This window comes from Clarias gariepinus, chromosome 23 (genome assembly GCF_024256425.1).
Source record: "Clarias gariepinus isolate MV-2021 ecotype Netherlands chromosome 23, CGAR_prim_01v2, whole genome shotgun sequence".
Taxonomy (NCBI): domain Eukaryota; kingdom Metazoa; phylum Chordata; class Actinopteri; order Siluriformes; family Clariidae; genus Clarias; species Clarias gariepinus.
The window spans coordinates 3,966,586-3,981,404 of record NC_071122.1 but is presented as its reverse complement, the minus strand read 5'-3'; the positions used below and the strand labels follow the sequence as shown (position 1 = coordinate 3,981,404).

Here is a 14,819-nt window from a genome sequence, read left to right as displayed (position 1 = left end):
TAAATTTCTCTAACGAGGTCTGTATGCCTTGAGGCATCAAATTCTCCCTTTTTTCTTTTTACAGCCCCAATTTAGCTCACTGAAAACTTTTATTGACACATAAAACCAAAGAGAACAGGCAGGGGTTTTCTGTAGATAACAGAGGCGAGACGGTAGTTCATTTCAAATGCTATCTCCGGAAGGAGGTGAGAGAGTGGTGTGTATGTGAGAGAGAAGACTAATTTAAAGTAAATGGACGCCCTTGGTGAAAGCGAACTGACGTAATCAAGGCAGTTTCTTGTTGCCGAGGCAGGAGGTTGAATCCCAACAACATGAAACTACCTAAACCACGCTTCAGCTGGTAGGGACGGGCTTTCCAATCAACGATTTTCCGACAATGACAATCCAAAAGAAAAAGAGCACTGCTGGAATAGCCTCTTCTGTATGCAAAGCTATGGCCAAAAAGGTATAACAACTGTACAGCTGCAAAAACCTACTTCAGTAGCCTACATGATATTAAACCATATCAACCACAAAATTTTAATTTGAGAACAAAAAAGGAATTGCCCAAATTAAATATTTTCACTGAAAACTATGAACATTTGTCAAATCTTTCAGCAAAACACAAATAAACCTAGTATCCAGTACTTGACTTTCTATCTTGGGGTAAAACATTGAGCTGTCTGTGTATAACATAAAACGTGATGCAGTTACTTTGAAATATTAAAAAGAATAAACAATATCTAGCTATTCTACTATAGAAGGACTGCAAACGGAAACTGAATGAAAAAAAAAAGAAATAGAACTGGATGCTTTGTACACTAAAGCTGTGCTATTAACACACACACACACACACACACACACACACACACACACACACACACACACACACACACACACATCAGTGCCACATACAAAACAATCGAACAAATATTTTCTTTCTACAAGCTGTAATCAGCACGGTGTGCTATAAAACAATATAAAATGCTTGAAAAGAAACTGAACAAAATCAAGTGCACCCGCACAACACAACACAACACAACACAACAGAACTTTTTTCATTTTCCCGCCATTTGAGATAACCTGTGGCAACGAGATAAAATAATCAATACCAAGTGCCTATCAGTAATAAACTATGAAGTCCAGTGTGTCACCCTAAGCACAGAAACGTGCACATGCCTTTGCCCAAGATGTTACCTTTCAACTCGTCCTTGCTTACCTTTTATAAGAGTTCCTCCGTGCACCGCGTTGCTTTTTCATCTTTCGCCGTGTAATGTTTAAAAAATCCAACCATCACAAAGTAAGATCCTAACTCGTCCTACAGCATATGAAAAGAAGAAGCTCCTCTCTGTAGACGAGCGCAGCAAGCCCATCCTCCTCTTCAACGTTAAAAACACTTTTACTGCGGCAGCACCACATTGTAATTTGCAGATCATAAAAGCCAGCTCAGGCGATCCGGATCTAATACAGTGACACTGATATTTTATGAGTATGGCTTATTATGGTCACCTGGTTTATATTTAAATCAGTGTTACTGCTTGGCTTACATTACTACACGTTCTTCTCTTTTTCTTTTCTTCTCCCTTTGTCTTAGGCGTTTTCTGGGACTAAGGTTACATGCAATCTTTTCATTCTCCAGAGAAGGTTTCTATTATTTTAAATAACTGGTCCTTGATAGCCGATTTCTACCACTATGTTAAGCAGATTTACAGCTATAAATTAATGAAGGCTGCATTTTAACACTGCGGATTTCCTGCTGTCAACCTGTATATATTTATTCATTGTAGAGTAAATGTGTGTCGCAAATAAACGACGATTCGTTTAAACATTTTCACTTCATGCCATGAGTTATTTACAAAAATACACAAATAAAAGGCCAATTTACGTATGATGATATTAAGAGGTATGTATTTTGGCGAGAAACTATTCGAGCATAGCTGTAAACATGGCAGCCTGCTGTGATCTCTTACAGGTTCACGTATCAACAATGGATCCTAATCTGTAAAGTACGATACTCTTTTTGAACCCATGGCGACGCTGTTCTCCCAATGAAGTCATGCAAATTGTCTTAATGTGCAACCACTGGTGTATAAACAGTATAGCATATTTTTTCGGACCATGTGCTTTATTTACTTAATGTGTTTGTTGCGTTACATTTAGACATTTGGCAGACGCTGTAATCCAGAGCGATTTACAAAAATGATTTGTAGTTTCCATCATTGGATAGATCCTTACACTGGGTTACTAGGTCACTAACTAATTACTATCAAAAACTGTTGGTAAGTTTTTTGGAGGGGGAGGGGGGAGGGACTTGTACTTGACACAGCCCATGTACTGAAGAAAGAGATATGTCTTAAGTCGTCGTTTAAATATTACTTACTTTAGTTAAAATTTTCCTACATCTAACACACTTTGCATTTATACTATGTTTAGTAACTCTAGATTTAAATCAAAGTGTATTGCACTTTTAAAAACGCATTCTTATGGAGTCCAGGCCAGCTCGGACTCCATAAGAACAAACCAAATACTCAAAAATCATTCAAGTTTTTGCTAATATTATCTGTTACCAATGTATTAAAAATGACGCAGAATAGCGCTTTTAAATCTTTCAATTCCATTATATATATATATAAGGAGAACGGGTCACAATTAAGAACATTATGGCCTGGTCAAAGGCTAACACTTATTCTGTACCCCAATAATGCAGTCTGTAACGGCAACTTCTTGCTATATAGCCTACCAATTTATGAAAATAAAAAACGCGTTCGTTAAAGGTATAAAAGTGTAAAAACACTTTACACAAAAACATATTAAATGGCCTTCCTTTTCAACTAAAAATTCGGTTATGCTCAAAATTTGCACCTAGTATGTTTTTATATATAAACTGGTATGGCTGTATAGTAAAAAGAGCGCATAATCAATAAACAATAATAACAATAATCAATAAACGTTACCATACTAAATAGTATAATACCAATATCAATGAATGGCATGATGTTACAATGAGCAACATGTACTGAAAATCATGACTTTATCAACATGAACTAATAATATGTATTAAAAGAAAGTTCATTAACTTCAGTGGAACTCATGCAAATGAACAGCATACATAAATCTACAGGTTAAACGTCATTAATAATTAAGAGATTAATACTCTCTTGCCTTTGCCTCAATCCAAACAAGTTTATAATACACGTTTAACATATTTGTTACTCACCCAAAATGTACCACCTCAGATTTAGATTTCAGATTCAGTAGTAAGTACATGCTAAAAATTAATTTAGTACTTAAAATACAAATAGTCCACACTGATTTTTTTCTGTGATCTCTATAAAACCGAGTTACTGATAAATAGTATTTTAAGTATTTTAAACACAATTGAAATTAATACTGTTGCTAACATCAATGTGCCAGTCAGTAGAGATTTGTATTTTGTAGAAATATAAACTGTTCAGTATTTTTTTTTTAAGTAGAATAAATCAATGAACAAACAAATGTACAATTCTTTAGCTGTGTTTAAATTTTATTACAAGTTCACGAAAACGTGTATAGGCATTACAAGAGATAAAATTATTTTAATTTATTAAACAAATTCAACACAGGTTATATTCAGTGTTTAACTAGATGGTTTAGACATGGCGAGTCATAGAGGAATTAACAATATAGAAGTTTTGAGACAAATTACATTACAGCAAGAATGTTGAATATCCTTCAACGTTGATGAGTTTTATAGATAAAGCATATACCACTTTACAACAGTGCTGTGTCGCTCTGCCCAGCTGTTAGTTTTCTTTCAAAGAGGCTGTAGCTTTTCAGATGCTGAAATAAATTATTGATTAACATGAAATGTGAAATGAGAAATGTGTTTCTTTCACAAAGGCACATGAAAAATGATAACTGAGATTATTTAGGGATTAAGGATTTAAGGATTTTATATTTAAGGAGGCCTGGACATGATGCCACGACTTGTCGATAGCGATAAGATTTGACATTAATTAAACAAATGGCGAGCAGCATTGTTATTGTCTTTTATTAATTATACTAGCTAGTTGCTATCATTATACATGGGCATACTGCAAGCATTCGGAATAAAATACATTATAAGGTAATTATACCTATACCTATATAAAATTAAGGTAATCAAAACCCGAAAGTATTATTGGCATGAAACAAAGCAAACGTCTAAGTGTTCACAACTCTCTTGTTCAGTGTGTTAGCTAGTTAGTTATATAATTTCTAATCTTACCTTAACAAGTACGCCCGTTCCAGACGCTTGAAAAATGGAGCCAGAAGGATTCGCGGCCCAGAAACCAAGTGGGCGGACGTTGCCTAGGTAACCATCAATCACTTTGATGCGCCAACCAATCGGTGCTTTCATAATGACCTGCCAGTCATTCCTAAAAACTAGGGTTGGTGGAATTGTTTTGCTCCCGTACTTTTCACATGGGGTAGATTATTTCACTCTGTGAGTAACACCATAACGCTTATTTTCATATTAGAAAATCAATGCACTTATGTGTAATCATCTGAAAAGTAACAAGTCTCTTTTTAAAATGCAGTTTTAGTGTTTTTTTTAAAGGAGTGAGTAAAAGTAAACAGTATTACCTAGGAAATACTCAGCATATATACGGAAAATACTTAAGAATTTGTTCTGTTTTACTTGCCTTCTGTTACTTGCTATAGCTATAAAATGGCTGTATGGGTTTAAAGCATTTATAGATAAAAATGAATTAAAGATCCATTTAATGCATTCCATTACATTCTTATCCTTGAAATATAGGAATTACACACAGCAATGCAGCGCCCTTTGAATTCTCTTAATTACCGGGAATTAGTTCAATTAGTTACCTTGAATGTGAGAAAGTCTCAGATTCATACCGAAAATAGAGTACATGTTTTATACGAAGTTTTCTCCTGTAAAGCACTAACGTAAAAACAGGAGCTAACTGCATATTGGGCAGCCAAGAGTTTTGAAAACCGAGGGATATTTTTTTTTTTGTGAAGATACACGTTGTGAGTTTTGGGATTTTAGGGGTTCCCCAATGAGGCACTTATAACCACTTTCATTTGAAAATATTTTAAAGTAACACAAGTTGAGAAAAAGTAATTCTGAAAATTTTCAGTTTTTATACGAATATAGTGAGAGAACTAAAATATATTATTCGTAATTTTGAATTCCTACATTTATTCATTCTGAAAGGCCGATAGTTATAATGTGATGATGATTACATTGATAATGCATCTAGAATTTTAATTTCTTTGCTGCTTTAAACTTTATAAAATAGATGGGGACAAATTTGGAGAAAAAAATTTTGGAGACAAATTTCATTACTTATGTGATATATAATGAATAGCAACTCCAAAGAAATAAATGAAAGAAATGGCATACAGAATATAAAATGCATGATATGCTTCTTAAAGTTGTTACAGATACATATTAAAATATGTTGCATAAAAAATATTAATTAACAGAAATATGTAAAAGAACAGTCAAAAATTAGTCTGTGCTGATTAGGCATATTACTTGGTAAGGCAACGAGGAACCTTGGATTCCTTTTGGCCCCTTTAGCCCCTAGTCCCACATGACTCAAAGGTTAAACGGCGTGCCTGAAATCGCAGTACGTCGCCAGAATCAAGAAAACGGTCATAGGTGTAAAAAGTTCTTTCAATATAAAACCAACGAAATGGGCTGCAAAGGGCAAGTAGTAAGAACGCGTGTATGTTCATTCAACTGCTTAAATGTTTAACATTGTTTTAGAAGCAGTCTATCTGAGCACCAGGTTCATATTTAATACAAATTGTCTTCTAGATTTTATGAAAAGTAATCAGCTTTTCACAATAACAGTTTATCACTGTTTGCATGAATCAGGACCTACACACGATCACTGATCATATAGTGACAAGAGAGTGAAGGTGGAGATATTTTTTTGCATCCTATACGGAGTAAGAGCGCCATCGTGGTGGCTGCGAGTTGTAATTACAAAAGATCCCAAAGAAACGACATGAAATAATTCCATATATCATGTTGTTACATTTGATAAATTCTATATTTTTTAAGTACTGTAACAAGTGCAACCAAGTGTTGTTATATCTATTTTTACTAATTGAACTGAATAATTGAAGACATCTCTCTTACTCTCTTGCTGTGTGTATATATATGTGTGTGTGTGTGTGTGTGTGTGTGTGTGTGTGTGTGTGTTTGTAAGAGAGAGAGAGAGAGAGAGAGAGAGAGAGAGAGATTTTCGACCAGTGAAGGTCACTACTGGTTGTCACTCCTGCTTCATGGCTTTATGTCCTTGTATTGCCTTCCTCCTCCACACTTGGCACAGAACGTTCGTGTTGTTTATTCTGAGTTCGAACATGCAGTTAAAATAGTGCTTCCTCTTCACACCCAGCTAATTTTTACAGAGGAGGTGAAATTACATCCGAGTCTTGGACACTAGTTTTTAAGCAGTACTAATGCTCCAAATATCGATGTTATTACAGGCCTTACGTGCAAAATTACTTGTGAAAACTACCTAATTTCAGAAAAGCAATGTAAAAGTTTTAAATGCTCACAATACACTCACGTAATATTAAGTATATTATTACTCACTCATGTCGTTTCTTACGATCGTCCAATAAACTATTGTAATGCAGTCGCAAATATCTAATTAAAATAAATTTATTGGAGGTTCTAATTCTTTTCTAATTGAAATGCTTCCTGCCAACCGACTACTAACAGAATCAAAAGAAAAAATGTTTTATGTAATGCAGGACCATCGATTTTCACAACACATTTTAATTAATTAAGTGTAACATTTACAAGAAATAGATATTTATACTGACCGCAAACATCAAAACACTAATTTAACTGATGTATGTACATCCAAAATTTTATTTGATGTACAATTAAATACATGAAACATGCTACTTTAGCTTAATACGTAATGCAAACACAATAACAAAGCGATTATTATTGTCAAATTCAAATTTTTCTTCTGGTTTCTTATTAAATTGTCTGTCAAAATATTTTTTTTCTGGACATAAATGACAACAGACGATACATGCAATCAGGTGTATTGGGCCCTTGTTATTTAAATAATCCAAATTTTGCATAAGATCGGAAATCCTCTTAAATAATTTTGTTGACTTTAAGCTTCAAACAGTTATGAAATTATACGAGTTCAAACAGCTTTAGGTTTACTTACAAAGACGATCTAATTACAATAAAACATTAATACACGTGGGTGTAGTTGGTGATGTTCATCGAATTTGTTGGTATTTCTTGATGTTGTTCAACATCTCGTTGTTGTCCTTTTGCGCGCGTGCGCCACCACCTCAACAGCAGATCCTGCTTAGCATGACAGAAGCATTCAAAATCTCGTATATCAGGCATGGTGAAGGTAGCCTAATCTCACTCGAAGAGCTCAAGAACGAGCTGTTACTCATGGAAATGTTTTTAAAGGCTCCTCCTTTTCCGGGAGTTCTCAAGTAGCACGAAATATCTCCAGACAAGAAGCGCGACGTGTCTCAACAATTCAAACTTAATTTTTTCTTAGGAAAAAAACTGTTTAAACAGTGTGTATCAAATACAAACGGGTAAATACTAAAGGGTTACAATAATGGTGTAAAGAGAAATCTTTATTTTTATTTTTTATATATTATTTTATTTTTATATTCTGTATCTATAGATATTTCTGTCTTAATAAGGGTGCAGAGGTGGCTATGGCAGTTGAGGCTCTGTGTTGTTCATCTGAGGGTCAGGGTTTGAGCCCACCACTGTCAAGTTACCACACTGGGCCCTTGGGCAAAGTCCTTAACTTGATGCTCAATCACCTGGCCCACCTGATGAGCAAGGCCCTTAACCTGATGCCTATATAAACGCCACAAAGGAAAAGTGGGATTCACCAATGTTAAAGATGATACATGAGAATGGCCTAGAGTGGACAGTGAAAGGGAGGATCAATATCAGATTGTCCGGAAATCTGACCATTTGAACTATGTCCTACTCTGACTTGATGAGGATGGCCTAACAATTAATTTGATTTAATGTGGGAAGCTCATTCAATTTAATTTAGGAAGAATAATAAGTTTATATAATCTATAGTCAGTTATAATGCTGGCTACATACCAATATCAAGGTGCAAAGCACAAAGAAATATTTGTATATTCTGATCAAAACCTTCACTCTAAATTGTAATGTTTCTCACCTGTACTAACATGCACAAAAGCTGTCTGAGAAAGACCTGTTTATTAGACGAGCAGTTTTATTGGGAGTGCTAGAGCAGGATAAATAACAAATATCCTTGACAGGTGTACTCTAAGACCAGAGCTGAGGACCACTTTAGTTGCCACAAAAAAAAAACATAACTCATGTTTATCCCAGGGCTTATTTTTGTGAAACATTAGTTGTCCATTAACATAAATAAATACATAAATAAATAAATAAATAAATAAATAAATAAATAAATAAACTCATACATGGACAACATTACTTCCTGTTCACCTGTTTTAAAGCACCTAAATAAAGGGTGTGGCTTTGTGGAGACACTGCTGTTACTATTGAAATAAGCAAAGTCTTGACCCCAAATCACATTATGAGGAGTCTGAACAGAATATCATTGTGTGATTACCAGCTAATCTGCAAATTTAACAAACTAGGGGTTCTCTACTCTTTTCTAATCCTTAAACACTTTATTATGGTCCTATAAGAAACATTTAGACATTTTCTCATGTGGCAACTGAGACTTTAAGCGTTTCAGTCTTTTTTATATATGTACATTTGATGATTTATATTGTGTTCTTTTGCCCCTATTTTTATCCCAAAAAACTTGTTTAAAAACTTGAGCATGCTCTTGTTATTCAGAAAATAACTTAACACAACTGCCCACAACTAGTAAAGGTGCTACCACCAAGTTACTAAATAAGTCTGGCGTTAAGAACATATGGCACAAACAGATTTAGAAGGCAGTTAGTAAAAAGTAAAGTAGTCGTTACCAACTTTGAAATTTAGGTTTTAACTTAAGAACTTAAGAACAGTGCAACTCTATACAGACATATCTGTTTTTTGAATGCAGCAGCATTAAGTAGAATGTGGGAATAATAAAAAAAAAACAGCCCTGGCAACCTGATGCTGAAGAAAGAGTATACAGTTTTAAAAGGGCTAAAGCACCTCAGCAGGGGACAGAGTAAGTGCAAAAGACTAAAATTCTTCTTTTCCTCTATTTACTCATATACACATGCACAAACATTTATCATACAGTACCTCTGACTTGCTGTCCTTTTCATACTTTCCATTATGGCATTGTTTAATTTTCTTTTTTACTTTTATCTAAGATCTCAGAGGTTCCAAGGAATCCAAAAATCACTAACATGTCATTGCAAACAATACAATAACATGATGACATTATTATAATAAATACATGTACACAATCATGTTGTAATCCACTCTTCTTTTCCTTTTAACACCATGGTGATGGCTTTATTCAAAGTTGATACATGATCCATGTGCCTTAGATGAATGTTAGCCAGATGTGCAATAAGCTATTTCACAGTCTCTGTGGGAATTTGAAGCCAGGCTCTTACCATTTGGTCCATGGGGCCCCAGGATTTTGAATACTTTTTATTTAAATGTGGTGCCCTTATTTTGTGTCTTGCCGTTGGCAGACTCCAAATGTCTGCATGTCAGTACAGATCTAGAGGTTTCCATCCAATGCAATGTTTCTTTTGGCTTAACATGTAATATGGTCACTCTGTAACAGAGCTATATCAAACAAGCATGACAAGGTACTTTGTCATATTTCTTTTAAATTTTATTCTACACCTTTTAATGCGTTCTTTCCTAGGTTTGAAGCTAGCAGGTCATAAGCATTTAGTGAACATCTTGAAGATCTTATATATATATATCAAATTTTAAGCAAAACAAATGTATTGTTTATCAGGTGTTGCTAATGGGCTCTGTTCAATTTCTGGCTAATTGATGATTACAGTGACTTACAGCAGAACATAACTGCCCCGTTTTTACTTCTTTGTTACACGACATCTCTCTTCCGTGTTTTACTTATTTGTATTATTGGTCTTTCTCTCATTCTGCACCAATAGAGGTGTTTCTGTTTGCCCTTTATGCCACGGGGTTAAAGGTGCTGGCCTTGACTTCACGGAAGTTCAAAGGCAATTTGGGCTCTGAAATAGCGTGGACCTTGAGCATATTAGCCACATACGCCACATTTCCAGTTAAATATAAGCAATCGAAACAAAATCACCCAATATATACGGTTGACAACCATAAAAATATATATATATTACCTTACTTAACCAAACATAATGGCAATAGGGGTGAAAACTAAAATACATACACACGCACACACACGCACACACACATGCCCCCCCCCCCCCCCCGCCCCCACAGACACAAACACACACACGACTCTGAGAGATGAGTACTTCACCACCACATGGTTTTCTAGCTTTGGGCGTAAAATAATGACAATACATAATGACAATACAAATGACCGTCTCTCAATTAGCTTTTTGATTAATACAAATATTTAAAGTTTAAAATGTCTGTAGTTTTCTTATAGTCTTATTCTTATAGTCTTTTTTTTTTTTTTTTTTTTTACGGCGGAAGGAATCTCACTTCTCTGAGCAGAAGGTGCAATTAAGAGAAAAATACAATTTAGTGCCGGTGCATTTACGACGTTGTCTAGACTGGACGTGTTTTCAAATGACCGCTGGAAATTTCTTTTAGTGCCCACCCGCTTCTCTTCTAGCCTCGCTTCTAGCCTTTTACACACACACACACACACATACACACACACACACACGCGCGGACGTGTTTTCTTCAAGCTATATGAGGGTAATACCTGGACTGAAAACAAATAATTTACTCTTAATTTTTTGCAGACATTTCGTCAAAATAAAAATGAATAAGATGAACCGTTTGCTCGCGACAATGCGACAAATTAGAAATCAAGCAATAACTGGGTTTAGATGGTTTTATTTTAACAAAAAGCTTGATTTGTGAGGGAAAACGCTCTCTGATGTTCCAATTACAGGGTGTAGTTGTTTTAATGTTCCTTTGCCTTTAACATTAAATCTTTTTAAATAATGTTACGCTTTCTTAATAGGTTTGTTTAGGAACTACTGCATATTGCTGTTAATGTTACATGGTCACAGTTACGTCACTCCCTTTTCCTCAAAGTTTTTGTATTTTAACATTTCTTCATATCGTATTATTTTCTCATATTAATCGTGCTGTGTTCGAGCTCCTTTCCATGTTTAGGCATGCATTAGACATTTTTACTCCGTTATTAAGGAGCTAAACGAAATGTTCAGGCGTGAGTGCGTTTTTTAAAATTACATTCTTAACTTTGCATATGTATATATTTAACGTTTCCTCCCCTTTTACCGCATAACCTGTAAACAGCTATCGTAAACAACAGCTTACAATGGTGTTGAAGTAGAAACCCTGCAGCCTTCTCTCCATTAAGACCGTTCCAGGTCTTTTGAATAATACAAATGAAAAAGAATTTTAAAGAAAAAAAATACATATTTACAGCATGTAATAACACATGATGATTAATAATATTGCATAGTCTCAAAAGTTGACATTTTCTGTAAATAAAGAGTCTAGACGATTCAAATGTATAATAATAATAATAATAATAATAATAATAATAATAAAGACAATCACAACTTTATCGACACATCTATTACAATTAGCCAAGAACAATTTAGAGTAAAATGTTTATAGTTTATGAAAAGCTCATTAAATCCCAATTCTTTATTGGAAAACGTGTCTTACATGTTAAAAATTGCTTTCCTTAGATACGACTCTCTAAACATCATTTATGCTTGAGTTTGAAGTATTATAAAACAAGACATGTTTGGGAGAAAACATGTAATGTGTCCATAAAAGTCACAACATTTGTGTATGCAACAACCACGTATTAATGAGGCTCTTTTCATTATGATTCAACTTTGCCTTGATATTTCAGGAATTATTTTAATTTCCAGTATATGTGAGAAAAAAAACACAGTTCACAAAAGAGGGTTACCGGAAAAGTATTGCAGACGATCTCGGCTCAATTTTTTCTCTTTCATTCTCCGGTTTTGGAACCAGATTTTCACCTGTCGGTCGGTGAGGTTCAGCATACGCGAAAGCTGCAGCCGCTTCTCTTTATTGATGTAAACATTAAAGAAGAACTCGCGTTCGAGCTCCCGGATCTGAAACTTGGTGTAAGGGCATCGCTTCTTCCGCGTCCGGGTGGCACCTTTAAATGTAGGATAGAGAAATTTAAAAAAAAGAATTTTTAAATAACCAAGTAAATACCAAAAATGGCCTAGGTCAAAGGTCATTAGGAAATCCAAATTGTGCTTCAACCTCTGCACTCCAATCCTGTTATTTCCTACGAGCAAATACAGCAATATAGAAACTAAAGACATTTTTTCCATTTTTTGTAGGTCCACCAAAAAGTGATTGAAGAAGGTCAATAAACATAATTTCTAGAAAAACATGCATATTATTAATTCTTATTTTACGCTGTGAAAACGTAAAATAACACAGTATACATTACGTTATAAATGAGGCTACAGTTTATTATCAATTAATTGTTTAAAAATATTAAAAAAAAAACATGTTAAGTTCAGGTTGTGGATTACTTTGGGACGTGTAGTCTCTCCTTCTTAATTTAGAACAAAAATGTACACAGGTTTCCTATTCTGTTGAAAACATCAACACGTGCTATATAACGGTACCACTGAATCCATGTTTACAAACTAAAAAGAATATTTAGCTGTGATTTATTATTGATTGTTCACTTCATTTATTGTTTATTATTTATTGTTTACTTCAATGGAATAAAATCCCGTCCAATATAATGTAACCCGACAAGGAAAAAGAACATGCATACTAAAAATAGTTGTGTATTCACAGCCCAAATATACTCACATCATTGAAAGAAAGTAAAAATCTCAGACGAGAATAGTATGTTTTTTGCATCACATTGACTTTGTTGATACTGTACGTCTGTATTGGCAATGAAAAGGCGAAATTCTTCGAAAGGTTTACACTTCCTCGGATAATGAGAAACGCTCGGATATATTTATTTATACATATTTATTTTGTGTTATTTTAAAGCACTGCATTTGAATGATATGAGACACCTCTAAAACTATTGAAGAAGAGAATGTTAAATGAACTAAACTTTCACAAGTGGATGCTCAACATGGAGTGTGAAACCACTTACAACTGCTTAAACACAATTACCGAGCTTATACTGCTTGTAGGTTTAAATAGCACTGTTCTGCTCAATTGCCTTTACCCTCCACGTCTCCTTTAAAATCCCCTTTAAATGTCTATAGCACAAGTTCATGATCAAAGTTAACATTTGTCACAACAGCCCGCTCTTAAAATTTCACAGACTCACATAGAGCTAGCTACGCTCGTGTGTAACATATCGTTTATTTCTTTTCAAAGCCCTTTCCCTGTCGTAAAAATTCTTCTTGTTGCAAGAAATAGGTTTTGTAGGTTATAATAAAATCCTTTGAATGCTTATAAAACTGCACGTAAAATCTGCCCGGCGAAATGCACGACTCGAGCCCTTCACCCTTTTTATTTTCTCTCTCCTTTCTCATTACAGCTACCGGATACGTACTGGAGTGCTCGCTTTTACAGGCGACGTCGTCTTTCGCCACCGCGGCCGAAGCACCCGACGTCGCGGTAGCATGCTCATCCTCTTCATCCTCCTCCTCGCGCTGGTGGTCTTTTTCTGGGTCGGTACGCACCACCGGATCTGGTTTGCTGACGTCTTCTTCTTTTTGCACGCAGTCCTCTACGGCGCCTCCGTAGGCACCCTCGAAAAAACGATCAAAACCTTGCGGAAGGACGTTGTTGTTTTTACCCGTGGTTGGGTAAAAGCTCGTGCCGGCTTGTTGATGAAGGTGATGATGATGAGGATGATGATGATGATGGTGGTGATGGTGGTGGTTGTTATAGACGCTTTCGTTCTTCATCAGCATTTCCGTCATGGAGGACGATGGCGGAAGACATTCTTCTGCCGCGTAGCACGGCGCGTAGCTCCCTCTGTGGTGCCACTTGGTTGACGGATCCAGCCCATACGACACGTCCCGGACCGGCTGAACGTGAGACAGACTTGTGGGGTACGGATAAGCGATCTGACGCGAGGAAGCCTGCGGCAGAAACGACGACACGGCAGAGGAAGAGGAAGAAAACTCGGGCACGTAGTAGGCACAATTGGGGAGGTAGAGGCTCGAGCCGCAGCCCGTCCGGTCCCCGAAATCGGTACTTCTGTCTTTTCGCGTCTGGGAGCAGAAGTTGCTCAGGTTGACCGAGTTAAACATCGTCTTGACTCATGCACTCGGTGTCCAGTCGGATGGATGTTTTTTTTGCGGGGGGGTTGGTGGTGATGATGGTGGGTGGGGGGGGAACTCGAACCGCAGAAGAGAGAAAGGGGGGAAAAATTTGGGAATGCGAGATGACGCGCGCTTGCTTTCGGTCTAAAGTCGCTCCTAAAGACACGTGATCGAAAGTAGATATATTGTCGTATATCAATTTGGAAAACCTTAACATGTGGAGGAGTGGTTCTCTTTAGATTATTGGGGTAGTGCAGAACAATCGTAGTGCATACGATCGGCTTTTAGAAGACCACAAAGACGTTAGAAGAATCAGCGATTATAATACGATATGAACGTATAAGCAAAATCCAACCAATATTACGCACATGCGCAGTGTTACAGCCCTCCAGTAAATGTTATACGCTATGTAACAAAGTGCATTTGTGATTTTATATATATAAGACGCAACAATACCCTATTATTTATATGTCTAGTTCATAATG

At 35.8% G+C, this 14,819-nt stretch overlaps 1 protein-coding gene across 1 annotated transcript; it reads right to left on the bottom strand.

Annotated features, from left to right (window-relative positions):
• Window positions 1-11,667: 11,667 nt before the first annotated feature.
• On the bottom strand, window positions 11,668-14,394 carry hoxc11b (homeobox C11b). The gene is made up of 2 exons (XM_053483597.1): window positions 13,617-14,394; window positions 11,668-12,233 (listed from the first exon to the last, which is right to left on the bottom strand). The coding sequence occupies exons 1-2, from the start codon at window positions 14,320-14,322 to the stop codon at window positions 12,001-12,003; spliced, it is 939 nt and encodes a 312-aa protein (XP_053339572.1). The 5' UTR covers window positions 14,323-14,394; the 3' UTR covers window positions 11,668-12,000.
• Window positions 14,395-14,819: the final 425 nt, after the last annotated feature.

Excerpts from the sequence above, each read along its gene's own strand:
- hoxc11b (XM_053483597.1), bottom strand. The coding sequence starts at position 14,322 with ATGTTTAACTCGGTCAACCTGAGCAACTTCTGCTCCCAGACGCGAAAA. Across the intron at positions 12,234-13,616 it reads CTGTAAAAGCGAGCACTCCA|GTGCCACCCGGACGCGGAAG; the intron begins GTACGTATCCGG and ends CTACATTTAAAG.